At 51.2% G+C, this 16,475-nt stretch overlaps 5 protein-coding genes across 5 annotated transcripts; 2 read left to right on the forward strand and 3 right to left on the reverse strand.

Annotated features, from left to right (window-relative positions):
• Positions 1-431: 431 nt before the first annotated feature.
• VTN77DRAFT_1709 (uncharacterized protein) lies at positions 432-2,479 on the forward strand (the record flags this gene model as incomplete). The annotated part of the gene is made up of 2 exons (XM_069417470.1): positions 432-1,651; positions 1,705-2,479. The coding sequence occupies 2 exons, from the start codon at positions 432-434 to the stop codon at positions 2,477-2,479; spliced, it is 1,995 nt and encodes a 664-aa protein (XP_069279814.1).
• A 1,141-nt stretch (positions 2,480-3,620) lies between these two features.
• VTN77DRAFT_1710 (uncharacterized protein) lies at positions 3,621-5,853 on the reverse strand (the record flags this gene model as incomplete). The annotated part of the gene is made up of 4 exons (XM_069417472.1): positions 3,621-5,269; positions 5,322-5,638; positions 5,701-5,731; positions 5,802-5,853. 4 exons carry the CDS (start codon positions 5,851-5,853, stop codon positions 3,621-3,623), a joined length of 2,049 nt encoding a protein of 682 aa, XP_069279815.1.
• Positions 5,854-7,322: 1,469 nt separating this feature from the next.
• Positions 7,323-8,991, reverse strand: VTN77DRAFT_1711 (uncharacterized protein; the record flags this gene model as incomplete). The annotated part of the gene is made up of 2 exons (XM_069417473.1): positions 7,323-8,425; positions 8,502-8,991. The coding sequence occupies 2 exons, from the start codon at positions 8,989-8,991 to the stop codon at positions 7,323-7,325; spliced, it is 1,593 nt and encodes a 530-aa protein (XP_069279816.1).
• Positions 8,992-9,854: 863 nt separating this feature from the next.
• VTN77DRAFT_1712 (uncharacterized protein) lies at positions 9,855-11,883 on the forward strand (the record flags this gene model as incomplete). The annotated part of the gene is made up of 3 exons (XM_069417474.1): positions 9,855-9,906; positions 9,958-10,221; positions 10,280-11,883. 3 exons carry the CDS (start codon positions 9,855-9,857, stop codon positions 11,881-11,883), a joined length of 1,920 nt encoding a protein of 639 aa, XP_069279817.1.
• Positions 11,884-12,749: 866 nt separating this feature from the next.
• On the reverse strand, positions 12,750-15,742 carry VTN77DRAFT_1713 (uncharacterized protein; the record flags this gene model as incomplete). The annotated part of the gene is made up of 5 exons (XM_069417475.1): positions 12,750-13,810; positions 13,867-14,052; positions 14,106-14,201; positions 14,268-15,426; positions 15,515-15,742. The coding sequence occupies 5 exons, from the start codon at positions 15,740-15,742 to the stop codon at positions 12,750-12,752; spliced, it is 2,730 nt and encodes a 909-aa protein (XP_069279818.1).
• Positions 15,743-16,475: the final 733 nt, after the last annotated feature.

The raw sequence follows: 16,475 nt of genomic DNA on the forward strand, positions 1-16,475 counted from the left end.
TATGTGTTGCTGTGTCTGAAGTCAATTCTTACTTTGAATCTAATTTCTCATCCTAACCAACTGATAGACCGTGCGCAGCCTAGTTGCGGGTGGTGTGCCCGCAATGGTCAACTATGCGAGTACAAAGAACGCAAGAAACCTGGCCTCAGGGCAGGATACGGCAAGGAATTGGAACAACGGCTTGGTACGTTCTCTGGACCATCTTCCATCTCTTGACATCCTCGTACTTACTGCCTTCGCTACCAGACAGGTTGGAAGAGATCATCCAGGCACAAGCCCGCCTCATTGAGACTCATATTCTCCAGAATAACCAGCCTCGTGTGAACCATGGCTTTTCGCAGCCGAGTGTCCCTTCATACAGTTCTCCATCCGAACCGTCCGCGGCCTCTGGCCCCAGTCCTCAAACTGCGTTATATCTGCGGGAATCTTCGATGGTATCCATGTCCCATCGACAGGTCGAGCCCGGGTCCGGAACCGCCTCGATCAACCAGCACGAGATCGCCATCAGAAGTCCGTCCGATGCCTCCGTCAAACAGACGACACACTCCCGCATCCCGAACGGTCTGTCTGCTGCGACGCCGTTGTCACAAATGCCAGACAGTGGTGACTACTCGCGGAATGAGTCGTCGTTAAAGGTCCCAGTCAATCTCTTCAACAATCAAGAACAATCCCTCACCGATCCCGAGCTCGACCTGCCCCCTTATGATTTACTCTACGCGCTAGTCGACCTCTACTTTGAACATATCAACCCCTGGTGCCCTATTCTGCACCGGCGAACCACGCTAGACACGTTTTTTGGTCCATCACCGCTAGAAGAGGCTGATCGCATCGTCCTTTATGCGATCGTGGCGACGACCCTTCGCTTCTCCACCGACAGTCGGCTGACTAAGGCCAGTCGGAAACGGTACCATGATTCGTCGAAGCAAAAGGTTCTGCTCTACGGCCTTGAAAACTCGTCGGTGAAATCTCTCCAGGCTCTGGTCATCCTGGCGCTTGACTTCGTGGGCTCTTCAAACGGGCCACCGGGGTGGAAGCTCCTTGCTCTGATTGCTCGATCCGTGGTCCAACTCGGATTGGCCGTGGAATCCGGGTCCTCGCTCATCTCATCCGCCTATCCGTCCATCTACACGCTGAGGGCGGTCATTCTGCCCGACCCGGAGTCGTGGATAGAGGACGAAAGCCGGCGACGGCTGTTTTGGATGGTCTACCTGTTGGATCGTTATTCGACCATTGCCACCGCGTTTGACTTCGCTTTGGACGATAAGGATATCGACCGCAAACTGCCCTGCCGGGATGAGTTCTTTGCGAGAAATCAACCAGTTGAAACACGATGGTTTCGCCCCGACAAGAACCGGAGCGATTACACGAGTCATGCGGAAAACGTGGGCTCCTTTGGGTTCTACGTCGAGATCCTCGGCATCCTCTCACGCATCCATCTCTTCTTGAAGCGGCCTGTGGACATCGGGGCTCTCTCCGATGTCGAAGAGTGGCAAGCGACCTATCGGAAGCTGGACAGCGAACTCACCTCCTGGGAATTCAACCTGCCATCTGAATACGCTCTCGAGAACTCGTCTCGTCTGTTTCATACCTCCTCCAAGGCGAACAAGACGTTGCAATGCGACTGGGTGATGCTCCATGCCACCTACCAAACGTGAGTTGCCCTCTCTCTTCTCTTCGTTGTGAGGCTGCTGATTTTGGCTTTAGGACCGTAATCCGGCTGCACTCCTCCGCAGCATACCCCACGACACGGTCCCCGATCTTTACACCGTCGTACAGTGCCAGTCAACGATGCTTGGTGGCGGTGGACAATATTCTATCGCTGACCCGCTGTGTTGTCGAGAACAACATGCTGGACAAGCTGGGCCCCCCTTTTGCTTTTACCCTCTGGGTCTCAGCACGTCTTTTACTCGTGCACGGCTCGACAATCGCCCACACCGTCAGTCCTGACATCTACTTCTTCGTCGATGTTCTGGCCCGTATGGGGAAGTACTGGAAAGTGGCTGAGCGGTACAGCACAATCCTGCAACGCGTCTTGGATGAATATGCCGAGTACGAGCAAGCAGCGGGAACTGATGGTGAGCGTGCCACCCCGTCGTCCGTGAAAATCCTGGCCGACATGCGACGCTGTGCATTCGATTTGGATTTCTTGATCTCCCGGCAGCCGCGTGAGAGCTCGTCGGCGCATTCCAGCCACCATACATCCACTGCACCTGTCAGCAGAAATCTGGCACCGAACGAATTAGAATACCTCGATGTTTTTGGATTTTTCAACGTACCACGTGTGCCGACGGCACCCACTCCGGTGGCTTCCAACTTGGAGATAAACGACGCCATCACCAACCCCATGTCCATTCCTGGTCTCACCGGGACGGCATCATCTACCCACTCTGCATCAGCTGGCAATAACAACGAGTTTAACATTACCAACTATATGATCCCGACACCGGAGACTGATTGGTTGTTCCGACCACCTGGGTAGCAGGCTAAGACGTTGCGAGCTCTTTTTATCTGTCTTCTTCGTTTCATACCCCTCTTCGTGCCTCTTCCGGTGCCATTTCCCCCGAGACTGGGAAATGGTCCACTTCATGATGTGCATTCATGTTTGTTGTATTTCCACTTGCTTACTCTCATCTACTCGTTGACATATCCACAAGGAGCATTTGCATTTCTAAGGGATGGAAGATCCTGAAAAACATTTTTTTAATCCTTTTATCCTCTATTTGAAAAGCGTGCCGGATCTTGCTTCATTTCAGCCGTTCTCCAAACGTCTTGTATATATTAATTTGTATACCACATAGCGTGGTTTGGTGGGCGATATGGGTTCGTTCCATCCTGGTCTGAATAGGCATGGGCTCTGATGAATATTTTCTTTCCATTTTCGTCTTGTTTTGCCTCCAAGAAATTCTATAGATGAATGACTTCGAGTTTTTGCCATGTGAGTTAGGTACCTGTACAGGACCTGTTGTCAGGTCAGGTCCTTATGAAGCCTCCTCCTGCACACAATGGAAATATTAATGATATGATTGATATGATATGGTTGAAGCAAACAAAGCTCATTACTCCGTACTGTACTGTAGGATATGTTCAACGTAGATACGGTACGGCACCAACCTCCGTGGCGCGGCGGGGGAAGTGTACTGTTACGGTTACATAAACCGAATAATCAAGGATAAGGATGGATGGGGGGAAAAGAAAGAGACATTTCCATTTCATTTCATCAATTCATCCATGTTCAGTTCAGTTCAATTCAGTTCGTTGATTTCATTCGTTGCGTTTCCTGTCCTTAATCCTTATCCTTATCCTTATCATCAATCAAAAACAAACACCAGTTTTTTTGTTCGCTTGCTCCCAGCAAAGTTGCCTTGCGTTGCGTAGCGTAGGGTCGTCATATGAACAAAACAAACACAAAACACAAACACCAACACACAAAAAGAAAAAGAAAAGGCAAGAAAAAGAAAAAGTAAGAAAAAGCCTAATCCCGTTTCCTGACATGTGAAATTGCAACCTCCCAGAAAGAAGAGAAAAAGAAAAGAAGAGAAAAGAAATTCGTAGATACATGAGATCATCTGACGGAGCTGACCAGACCAGACCAGACCAAAAGGTTCTGAAAAGACGACAAGTCAAGACTGTGAATTGCCAATCTCGTCGTCCACTGGCTCGATTCGCACGAGGAGCTCCTCCAGAAAACCCTCTAGGAACGATCCGCTTTCTCCGCCCATCTCCACTGGCGCCTCTTGGTCCCACCGCTCGATCTCGTTGAAGATGCTTGCAGCCTTGACGACCAGCTTCTTCAGTTTCTCGTGCGCGTACTGGCGACGACGCAGGCTCTCAATGTTGCTGCTCGCGCTGCTGCCGTCTTTGCCGTTTGTCGCGGACTTCCGTGCGAGAAGCTCGAGGTTGTGGGAACGACGTCTCAGGGCCGCTTCCAAGGCTGGCAGGATGACGCCGCTCGCAGCGGTGATTCCATCTGACGAGCTGCTCGGAACAGGAGGAGGCGCTATTCTCGAGTCTACACTCTTGTGACGCTCTGACTCCTTCTTCTCCTGCCTCTGCGACGGCTGGGGCGGCGAAACGGGAGGAAGCGCCTTCTGCTCAGTTGGACGACGAGGGTGCTCTGGCGCAACAGATTTAGAAGTTTGATCAGGGACTTTTCTCACAGACTGAATGTCCGATGACGTGTTAGATGGAGGTCGGTCACGAGTCGAGTCAGGCTTGCGAGAAATAGGCTCGTGTGCAGCTGGAACCCGCTGAGCCCGCTGAGTCTGCGAGCTTGGGCTGCTTGGCGGAGGAATCCTCTGAGCTTGCGAGCTTGCCGGAGTGCCACTTGGGGAGTCACCGAGTTGAAGAAAAGTCAGGTCCGAAGCCAAAGACTGCTGCAGGGCTCTGTCATAGTCTTTGGTGGCCGGACTGTCTTTCTCTTGCGGAGCTGCTGGTTTGGCTAGATGGGATGACGGCGTCTGAGGCTCCTCTTGCGATGCCTGCCTCTGCGGAGATGGAGGGAGTGGTACCTTGGACGGGGAGGCCTGTGGAGTAGGGAGAGAGATATTCTGTTTCTGTGGCGAGTGAGGCGGGGAATTTACAGTTCTCAGCGTCTCCTTTGAGATCTCGTTTTCCACATCCTCACTGCGAGCTGTATTTCCAGCATCCGACACCTGGCTGCGCGCATTGGTAGCTGCACCACTCATCGCTTTAAGCCCAGTGGATCTTCCCCCCACGGGTCTGACGGTACCGAAATCCCACAGGTCTTCATCATCCGGACTAGGCTTCTCCTGTTTTTGCCGCACGTGTTCGTCTTCAACTTCAGGCGATCCGCGGCCATGAACTGCCTGCCATCGCTCGTGCCGTTCGATCAACTCAGTCAAATACGTGGTCTTCTTCGCTTTCTTGAGAAACGGGTGTTTCAAGAGTTCCTTTGCCGTTGGTCTTTCTCGCGGATCGCGTCTGAGGCACAGTCCAACAAAATCTTTAAACGCCTTGCTGAAATTGCCCTGTAAGGTTGGCGGCGGGTTCTTTGGAATGAGAAACAGGACTTTCATTGGGTGAATATCCGAATACGGAGGCTGCCCCTGAGCAAGCTCAATCGCTGTAATGCCTAGGGACCAGATATCTGCCTTGTAGTCATAACCGGACTGTTTGATCACCTCTGGTGCCATCCAGAACGGCGTCCCAACAAATGTATTCTTCTTGGTCATGGTGGCACTTAGCTGACCAGAAACGCCAAAATCCGCGAGTTTCACTTGACCGTTCCCGCTCAGAAGAATATTTGCTGCTGCAATGGATGTCAGCTCGTAAAAGCATATATATACTGCGTTTAGACATACCTTTGATATCCCGATGCAGCTTCTTATCGCTATGGAGGTAGTCCAAACCTAAAAGTAACTCTTTGAGGATGATCATGATATATTCCTCCGGTATGATCCCCGATCTCAATAGATCCAAACAGCTACCCCCAGAGCAGAACTCCATAACGATCCAGAGGTCAGATCCCTTGAGGTACGAGCCATGGTATTTGGTGACATAAGGCGAGTTCATTGTAGACATGATGGAGATCTCAGTAATGATGTCTTCGACTTCGTCTTCGGCATTTTCGACATCGATAATTTTAATCGCCACTGATTGACCCGTACGTTTATCGACCCTATACTCGGACTTAGCACGCAACCGATAATGACGAGGGGGGTAGAAACTCTCTGGACGTACCCCTTGTAGACCTTACCGAAACTCCCACCACCTGTGGAGCAAATCGTGGTAAGTAAATCTCACCAGTTCATAGAGGTTATTCAAGGTCCAGGTGGGCGTACCGAGGCAATTCTGCTTCGTATAAAGCGTCTCCGGATCAACCACGCCCTGCATCTTCACCAAATTTCAAAGGACGGACCGGATAGGCCGTCGTCCGTTCTCCCTGAATTCGGTACAGACAATGTTCTGGTCCTCCGGGCCTTTGCAGTAAATAAAGAAGATCAAATACTGCTCAAGAGGACCCCGGGCTGTTGGGTTCACATGAGATTCGCACCCTTGAATCTCAAGTCTTTCAGTAAGCTGTGATTCCTTGCAGCCAAGGGGCAGCTTGGAACGACCAGATTGAAACGGTTGATGGTCTGCACCGAGTGCCAAAACAAATCGGTGAGACGAGTCACTTCGCAATTGCCCGAAGGGGATCGAATGGTGGGGAAAATAGAGTTAATAGTTGACGAAGGGATGGAGCACCGGACGATAGATTAGATGGAGACTAGTGACGGTTGGCCTGTGCGGGAAGTGTCGTTCCCAAAGGGAGGGTTGGGCTGGATCTTCAATATGTTTTGTTTGCTGTAGACCATACGGAGGAAGTCGACTGAGAATCGACGTTATTGTTTATGATGACTAGGTTTGTTGTCGGCTGCCAGCTTGGTGTTTTGGTCGGTTCGTTAGCTTAACGACCGTTCCAGCGGCGCAGGCCCAGGGCGCCACCTTGGGAGGTATCCACCAGGTCAGGGAGTTAGTGATGGCTGTTAGTCTGTTTCCCTTGGCTGGAGTGCTCCATACTCTGTACAATGATGATATGATAATGATAAGAAGGCATTGACTTTGTCTTTGAGACTGTGTCTGCTGGCAAAGACTCACAATGCCTTTGCCTGGCGGCTTCTTGCTGATCTTGCATGGACCTGCAGATGGATGCTCTCCGCGGCATCTGGAGATGCTTCGACTGGGACGGGAGAATGCCATGGCCCGTCACTGGAGTGGATGATGCACAGTGATTGTGGAAGGCGGTGAGTGGCGGGGTTGACACGTTAACTGGGATAGGAAGGCGGTGATCCAGTCTGTCCCTGGTCAGGCACCCATGGTCATGATTGGCTCTTCTGTGTTTACATGCCTGCACAAGTCAGGTGATCATAACAGACCAGCCAGGCTGCTACTGTACAGTACGGAATACACGTCTGTGACTTGGAGGTGGGAGAGGGAAACGATCTATTACTGTAAATCCATTCTCTTCTAGAGGATACAAGTGCAGTTACAAGCCCAGTCATTCCATATTGGACCTTCAAGGTCTGCCATTCTAGAAAATCATGGCTGTGTGTGATACATTAACCTCAAGAATCGAAAGACTGTCAGAAACGGAAAGGAGAGAAATGCTGAGGTCATCTCAGGTGTATTCCATTCAGGCTAAGTCGACTGACTATGCTGCGACTATGCTGCCCTCGGAAAAGGCACATCGCAAATCAAATCACCCAATTAGATAAGTAATTATGACGACTGCCGGTCGGTCATATCCATTGCAACGCCTCATGATATGCATATCCATAAATCATTTCATCGGTGATAAACAAGCCCCTTCCCTTTATCGCTTAATCCATATATCCAATCATGACTGTTCCGTTCTTCAGACCCGCGTCCTGGATGCTGGTATCCAGCTCGTCAATAAGATTCTTGCCCATCGCATTGAGCTCAAACTCCACACCCGTCTTTTCCTTCAATGGTGGGTCAGACTTTAACCACTCATAGATACGTCGAACCGGATCTGCCAAGGCGAATCGACGGATGACCCTGCCCGACGGATGTCGGAACTGTATGCGGGTAGTGGTGGCCGGGTCGGCCGGGGGCTCTGTATGAGGTCGGTCGGAGGGGATGGAGTGGAAGATGGAAGCCCCAACGTCCTGCTCCTCCTCCTCCTCGAAACCATTTGTATCCTCTTCTTCCATGGCGACGTCTTCGGCCTCCACAGCTTTGCCTTTCCCCTTGACATCCTCGACACTGCGCGTCAACTCGTCGGGATCTTCCATCCTCTCTGGCGGCGGTGCACCACCGAGACTATTTCTCAATGCCATCTCCATCATCTCTTCTTCTGTCATGGTCTCCAGTTTCTTCTCCCTCGGGACTTCTGGTTTCCGCTTCGCCACCGGGTTGCGCACATTATGCTTCAAACTGTATCGATCGAGGAATTCATGGAGCTGCATGAGAAACTCGGCAGGCTTGGGTACAGGCGGGCCGGACCAGACTTTCACCTGTTCGCCTGTACGAGGATCAATGATGGCGATATGCGGGTAGTTGTCCGAGACATCGCTCGCTTGGAAATAGTACTGCAAGTATGGAGCACCACGAGGATCGTCCTTGGCATATTGCAGGAAGATGAAGTTCTCCTTCACAGTGTCCTTCACTCCAGGGTCCTTCCAGAGGTCCCGGTTCAAGACCTGACAGTCGAATATTGAAGGGTCTTGGATGTTCACAAGAATCCACTTTTCTTTCTCTCGGCCCTCCTCGCGTGCGAGATCCCATGGCAACCTAGACATCAGTTCAAATGGGGGGCGGTACATCTCAGCGAGCATGCTTGACTTCGATGAAGCCTCCGAGGCGCCTCCTGTCGCCAGAGCGAGAGACTGTCGGTGGGCAGCTTCAGAGCTGTCGTTCCAGATAGAGGTCGTGTCTCTCTGGTTAAATATTCCAGGTCGATCTAACAAGTAAACACAAGCGATGATTAGTCCAAGAACTTAGACGACAGGTCTAAAGGAGGAGAATTTTAGACTAACTGTTTCTTGACTGCCTAGCACGGATCTGGTTCAGGATTGCACTCTGCATATCACTGTCATCGTAACCCTCTACAAGCGTCTCTGTAGTCCGTGCGATAGGAGCCCGTACACCATCGGAGCTATCTGCACCGGCATAGAGCTCCTCCTGCAAACGTCGGGCCATAGCAGCATCATCTTCGTATGTTGAGCCCGGAGGATTTCGAGGTGGTGCGGAAGATCGTGTCTCATCCACGATGACATCGTCGTCATCTGAATCCAAATGAACTACTCCCGCTTCATCTTCGTAACCCGTGGTACGGGAAGCACGCTGAGGCCTTGAGGAGGCAGGGGGTGGATGTGACGGCTGTTCAGCTAAGTTTGCCCCTCCATTCTCGAAATAGAGCTGCATGGCCTGCTCGATGTTGAAATCTGCCAGCTCCAAATACTGAGCTGCCAGCTCTGGGGTCGAGCCAGTAATCTCAGTGAACTGAGCCACCACGTCCCCCTCCATGGTGGGCGATGAATTGGTGGGAGAGGAATCCGAACAGTGTAAACGGAAATCGTATCAGGCAGTCCGGCTAGTCGTTCAAAAAGGGTGCTGGTGTCTAATCCGTGAGGCGAAACTGGTCGTAAACCGCGAACTGCCGAGAAGAAATTGCCGTCTGCCTGAAGGGTCTAATTCAAGAATATTATGACCCTCTCATGGGAAATTGACCAAGGATGGATGATGCGAAGTGTATGATCAGGCGGCGTTGCAAACAAATGCCCCGACCACCATCGTCATCTGCTAGGCGGAACTAGTGACGATTGCATGCAGAGGGGCTCCGGTGCAATAGATGTTCCGTTCCGTCCAGAAGGCAAGTCCAACCGAGGGAGTCGGATGCATAAATCCGGCGAAGCAGAAAGACTACAAGTGCAGTTTTGCACAACTTCTTATGTGCGGAATTTGCGTTAGAGGCTCTACTGGCATACCGTAGCATTAATAACGATTCCCTTTTTGGTTGCAGGCGAACCAAGTGCGCATTACTCTCGTTCACTATGGCCTCAAAACTCATCTTGTAATTGAAATCAGACAAGGAGAATGTAGTCTTACTCCCGATATTGGAATTCTTCAAGGCATTCATGCCGTTCTTCTGCTGGCAGCAGAGACAATGCCCGCCATTACTCGAAATGGCGTTCCACGTGACTCTCGCCAGACCTGCCTCGCGCGGGACTGCAACGCGCTTCGCGGTCTTGCCGTTTTAACGTTCCCAGGCGCGAAGCGCGTCAGGAGCGAAGCACCAAAGTACCTGGAAGTACCTGCCCTACAAAGATACATCCTCCCCCCAAGGTCGCTCTCGCCGCTTTCACCATCCAGCAAGACTCACCTTCGCCATGGCAGCTGCGGTCCTAGGAAAGCGTCAACGAGGTGCAATTGAGCCAGAAGGTAATTTCAGTTGCTCTTGCTCATTTTCTCTTCTTGCTGACTCCTTTTTAGAAGCGTTGCCGCTGCGTTCTGGCAGCAAGCGCCGCGCGCGAGCACCTCGAATTCACGAAGAGGAAAACGGCACCCCATTTATTTCGTCGACAGCCCGCCTCAGATCCAAGACTGGGGACGGCAGCGGCCCGCAGCAAGGCAATGACACCAACGTCAAGAGCTCCACGATCGGTAATGGCCGTTCGAAACGTAATGTTCGAAACGACAGTGCCATATCGCCATCCAAGATCGACACGCACTTCCAGGCTTCTAAATCCGTGACCGGTAGGACCTCCGCATGACTCTGCCCAACTCATCACGCATGTATGGCTGACCTGAATAGATGAAAATGAGAAACCGACCGAATTTAAGACTCCGCAGTCTACGAGATTCCGAGATGCGTTGGCCAATTCTCCTCCGGTCACTCCGAAACATCGGGTTCAAATTGGAGGAAAGTCGTTGACGCCTCGCACTCCCCGCAATGCTTCGGCGCCAATCGCCACCCAGAGCGTCTACACTCCAGCCAGACAGATGTTTGCCAGAAGCGCGAATCCAGGCCGTTTGGTCGGGCGGGAGAAAGAACGGGAGGAGCTCTCGTCTTTTATCCAAACAGGGGTGCAGGCGCGGAAAGGTGGTTGTATTTACGTCAGCGGACCACCAGGAACTGGAAAAAGCGCGATGGTGGAAGAGGTTTGCAGGGAATTAGATCTGGGGTCTGCTGTCAAAGTCACGCATATCAACTGCGTGAGCATGCGAAGTGCCCGTGACATCTATGGCAAGCTCATCGAGAATCTGTGCGAGGACTCGCAGGTCTTCACCATGAGCGAGACCGACAAGCTGAAGTCTATGTTCGTGCCAACGAAGAAGTCAGCGGATCTATATCTGGTCGTCTTGGATGAGATGGACCACCTCCTGACGGCAGATCCGGAAATCCTATATTCACTTTTCGAGTGGTCATTGCACAGCAAGTCTCATCTCCTCTTGATCGGCATCGCCAATGCATTGGATCTCACAGATCGATTCCTACCGCGGCTAAAAGCCCAGAATCTCAAGCCTCGTCTACTTCCATTCTTGCCATATACTGCTCCCCAAATCGCTGACGTGATAACTGCTCGTCTGCGGTCCCTTCTACCTGAAGATCAGAAAGACGCTGGGGATTTTGTGCCCTTTCTCCAACCGGCGGCCATACAGCTGTGTGCAAAAAAAGTCGCATCGCAGACGGGCGATCTCCGGAAGGCCTTTGAATTAGTGAAGCGGGCTCTTGATGTCATTGAGCAGGAGACGCAGCAGAAGTTGGAGAAAGAGAATGCTGAACCGGATAGTTCTTCCAAAGCCCCTCTTGTGGAGAACGTCAACCTGTCCTCGCCTCCCAGAACTCCCTCAAAACGCACGATGGCTACGGCGTATACCGCTCTCACAGCACCTCGTGCATCCATTGCCCATATCGCTCGCATCACTTCCGCTGTGTTTGGACAGGGTACGACCCAGCGGTTGCAGGGGTTGAATCTGCAACAAAAGGCGGCACTGTGTGCTCTCGTGGCATTGGATAGGAAAAGGCGCAATGGCGATACCTGTGGCACTCCATCAAAATCGAAGACCGCTGCTCCAACTGTCAGAGAGCTCTTTGACACTTATTGTACTCTGTGTCGGACAGACAACATCCTTCATCCTCTCACAGCGACCGAATTCAAGGACGTGATCAGCAGTCTGGAGTCTCTGGGGCTTGTTGGTGAATTTCAAGGGTCTGGGAGAGGAGGCACCATTGCTGGTGGTTCTGGTATCCTGCGCTCTCCATCAAAGAGCAGCAGTGGTCCGTCTACGCCTGGGAAAGGCATGGATGAGAAGGGCCTGGCTTGTTTTGTCTCTGAGAAGGAAATTCTGGACCAGATCTCGGGACCAGGAGAGGGCATCCTCAAGGCGTTACTTATGGGAGATGGGTTGTATTAATTTTTCATTGTTTTTATTCGGTTTGCCATTGTTCGCATCATTATTAGCATACCTGCATGCATGGAGACGGGAGTTGGGGGTTGGGGCATTCTCTTGCATTGTATTAATCATGGCGGTGTCCGACTGTTTGCATCTCTGATTACTTTTCAGGGCCCCAGGTTGATTTCACTGCGTTTTTGCATAGCATACATAGACTGGTTCCTTAGAGCGAGTTACATAGTTAGGAGCATTACACATCATAATTATTCGGATTAGGAGAATCAAGAGATATCATCGTACCATCCTTTTTTTTTCCAACAACCATGTAGATACGGACCTAGATAATAAGGAATTAGGTAGGTAGGTAGGTAGGTATGTACATATATCCCATGCATTCATACATACATCCATACATATGTATGTACAGTACATACATGTGTGTTTGTGTTGTGTAGAGTATAGGACAAGCAGTAGCATAGCATGCTATACAGTGCGAGAGAAAAGCCGAGATACATACAGACAATACAAAACAAGACATATGATAATGATGATGGCAATGATGGATATGAATATGTTTACATACAGACATAATAAGAAAGAAAGAAAGCTAGAAAAGAGAAAAAAAAGTTTACAGCAGTCAGTCAGTCAGTCAGTCCCAGACTCTCAGCACACATGCGTGCACGACCCTTGATTCAGGTATTTTCCTCCCCTTCTTCAGGTACCGTCATGATCAATCGATCAATGGATCAATCAATCCTCGTTCTTGCCCTCGTCCGTCGCTCTCGTCACCACTAATTACCCCTTCAACGGGCCACAGCATTCATTAGGCATTGCCCTCATTGAATGAGTTTTTTTTTGCCTATATGCTTGCTTGGACTTCGAAAAATTTAGGAAAAGTCATCCATTGGCTTGTCCTCCAACGTGACGGGCTTCAACTCGCCTTCAGAAGCGGGAGGGGGTAGGCTGTCCCTCTTGGTAGCTTCAGCAGGAGGGATGCTGTCCCTCTTCGTAATAGGAGGCAGGCTGTCCCTCTTGGTACTAGTGCTGTCTATGCTCGCGTTTGCGCCAGGCCGGCCCATGCCTGGTTTGCGCGAATACCGGCCGCCGGAGCGAGCGAGTGAGTTTCGTTTCTCTACTTCCACGGTAGCTGAGACTGGGGTGCCAACGGTCGGAGTGGATGATCCGTCTGAGGTGTTAGCGACTACATCGGTGTTGATGGCTGAGACAGCAGGATGAGCTCCCTCGGCAGCCGCGTTGGCGCTGTTGGCGGCAGCGTCCTCCTGCGATTTGGCGGGTGTAGTCTGGTCAATGTCAGGGGACGAGGCATTGCTTTTGGGAACTTCGAGGCTTTGTCTGCTAGCAGGATGTCGACGCTCGACTCCGGGAGGACTGCTAACGTTGATCGGAAATCGAGTCGATCCGCCCGATCCATCAGTGGACCGCTCCCGGCGATGCCTGGCCGATGGTACGGGACTATTCGCCCGGCTACGACTTGCGATGGCGCGGTTTCGAGCCTCCATAGCAGCACGACGGTTGCTCTCATCAGTGCTGATCGCTCGTGGACGAGATGAGCCGGAGCCGGCTAGAGCATTGGCACTCGACTGACGCTTGAGCTCGCCGAAAATAGCATCTTTGTGGTCAAAGAGATCCCGGATCAGACGGTAGCTGTGGCGCTCGTTCATAGTGAGGCTGCTTTCAACACGTGGGCGAAGGATGCAAGGAGCCAAGGTTTGAGCCAGTGCAGAAACATATGCTTCATCAGCCGAGGTCAAATCAATCAAACGCGTGAAATGAGTCATGATGGCATCAAGCGTAGCAATGTTGTTGAGACGGAGCTGGCCGAGAGTGCTTTGCAAGACCTTGATCCGTCCTTCTTCCGTCGTCTCATTGGCAGTAGTAGAATAAATCGTCTTAATAATTTCGTAAACTTGAGAAGAAACAAGAGAGTCTAGAAAGCGAAGTCGTCAGAGCCGGAGCACGCTTTTCTACAAGTTGGAGACAAACCTGGCAATTCAAGGAGATATAACTTCAGAACGCTTGCAACAATGGGTATCTCATATTTCTCTAAGATTTCATGATGGTCAACGGTGGCGTTATTCAAGGCGTTACGGAGATGATGCGTTGCTGCAAGGGGAACATCATGGAGCCATATCGCGCGCCGTGCCTCGTCACCCTCGAGATCGGGGTAGTCTATACTGATCAGCGAAGCTGCAAAGGAAGCATGCAGGAGTTCTTATCCTTACGGTTGTCAAGAAAGGTCAAAATGTTAGTCACAAGAATGGGAACACGTTTCCGGTCGGCCCTCGCCCTAGCCTCCAAATCCACACCAAACTGCTGGTCTGGAAAAGCGCGACGAAAAAAAGATTAGCTAATCTCCAGAAGAAAGAAAGTGATCTGCATCTTACCTCCAACAGAGCCATAGTAATTCTCATATGCTTGCACTTTGGGCACAAAACCCCCAGTCCGATAGTTCTCGAGCAGGTATCTTAGATCACCTAACGGTTGGATGGTTTCCTGATACAACATCATGTGGTCGATAGTGCTCTGCAAGCCAGGAATGACATTGCTAATAGCGCCGGAGAAGTCAAGAACAACGGACTTGATCGCTCTAAGGCGATCCAATTCACATCTTTCCATGAAGCGAAGATGATCGATGATCTCCTCCTCGAGCTTGCATCGGATCTGATCCAGCTTCTTCACGGCAGCTTTGTACCGCTCATCAGCTTCACGAGCCTCTCGGTGGAGTTTCTCGGTAGGGGTCTCATTCGGGTATGGGTTGCTCAATGGATTCCAACCAGCGAGCATTTCGGAGACAGCAGAGATGGTAGGAGACTCGGACCCATCCTCATTGGTGGCCAGTGACGATACTCGTATGAGCGGCTTTTTCTTCTCGGGAATGCCGGTAATTTGAAAGACCTTTGACCTCCACTGATAGTTCATGCGGGAGCTATTCGCAAAAGTACTGCCCATGTTGCCAACTAGGCGCAGGAATCCATTGTCGACCATATCCTGGCCTATCCTCTCCGCGTAGCTGACGCTTGTAGCGTTCAGATGTTTCTGCAGATACTCGACAATATCCACACCTGTAGATGTGTTTTGGTAGGTGCCCAATATCGGTACTTTGGCCTCTCCGATCTTGATATTTTCTAACATGTGCGTGAGGAGCTGCTTCAATTCCTCGCGAGAGTAGGTCTTATCACCCAGCTCAACGAGCTCTGGTTCCTCTTCCTCCACTGTTTCTGGAAGGACAATCTTTGGTGGAGTCGGTTTAGGCTTGGGACTTGAGGTCTCTGGACTCTGAAAGGCGAGCTTGTTCTCCTCCTCGAGGTCCTCCACCACGCGGCACTTGTTAAAGTATTGACTGCGCAATTTTTTGACCAACTCCGCTTGCTTCGCATGCTCCTTGATCCGCGCCTGCAGATCATCGTGTGAATTCTGGACGCGAGCTGCATGCTGGTCACACCAGCGACTGAATGGCGTCACGACGAGTTCCCGGATGTTGGACGCGATCTTATGGTGGTTTTTGGAAGCCTCGATCATCTGAGTGCGGATACCATCGTAGGCCTAGACTCGGAAAACACCGCGAAAAGTTATTAGAACTAAAGATTTCCATGGTGGAACGAGAAAATCACTCCCCGGGGGCCAGGCCTACCTTTCTGACACTTGCTCCTTCATCTTTAGTGAAGCCATTTGCAATCCGATCGACAGCTGGAGCGATGTCCCCGATTTTTGTGGCATAAGCTTCCTCGGCATCTGCTCGCATACTGGCAATGGTGAGAATCTGCTGGTTCTCTGCAATGCCCTGCTGGAGCTTCCCGTAGAGGACGCCCAAACCCGTGGCATAGTCGGGCGTCCAGAACGAATCGGCGAAACCAGGCATTGTGAAGACAGCAAATTTCCGTCAGATCAGGAGAGGGCAATAAGAGAGAATGCGCAACGCGAAGAAGCAGAGTCGCTAAAACAGGCAAGTGGCCAGCACCAAGCCAGCAGCGGCAGTCCGACTTGAAAACAACTCAGATTCGACCAAACCCAATGGTGTAGCGGAGTCGTCCAGCTGGCATAGCCCTATGCGATGCTATGCGCTAACGGAAAGAAAGAATAAGTCTGAGGGAAAAGCACTTGCAAAACGAAATTGAGAAGGAGCGTACTGCTGAACGACGAGGAAGAGATGATTTTGCACTGTTGTATGTCCGTACAGGCTAAGGGGAACACGACAGACAAGACAGACACCTGGGGCATAAGCCTCGTCATCGGGAAACGCTTAAGTAAGATACGAAATTAACGTCGTGCGGTCCCATGTGCCTCTGCCGCTGTGGCTGTGGCTGTCCAGTCCTATTTTTGGAGGCGTCACGGAGACCTGCCGTACGGACTACGTACGCTGTAATGCAGAGAATACGGCGCGCGTATCGACGTTACACGCAGTATGGTAACTTTGGTATCGCTGTTACAGGGTGCAAACATGCCAAGACGAGCGAATCTCCTCTGAAACACTGCCGGAACTTCCCTCCCAGGAACAATTGAATTGTATGTACAGTTGTTCGATCTCATCTTAAAACCAGTACCCAAGGTCTTTTATCCCACTTCTATAGAGTCCCTGAGCTGGGGAAAACATC

This window comes from Rasamsonia byssochlamydoides (genome assembly GCF_041956645.1).
Source record: "Rasamsonia byssochlamydoides strain NRRL 3658 unplaced genomic scaffold VTN77scaffold_14, whole genome shotgun sequence".
Classification (NCBI taxonomy): domain Eukaryota; kingdom Fungi; phylum Ascomycota; class Eurotiomycetes; order Eurotiales; family Trichocomaceae; genus Rasamsonia; species Rasamsonia byssochlamydoides.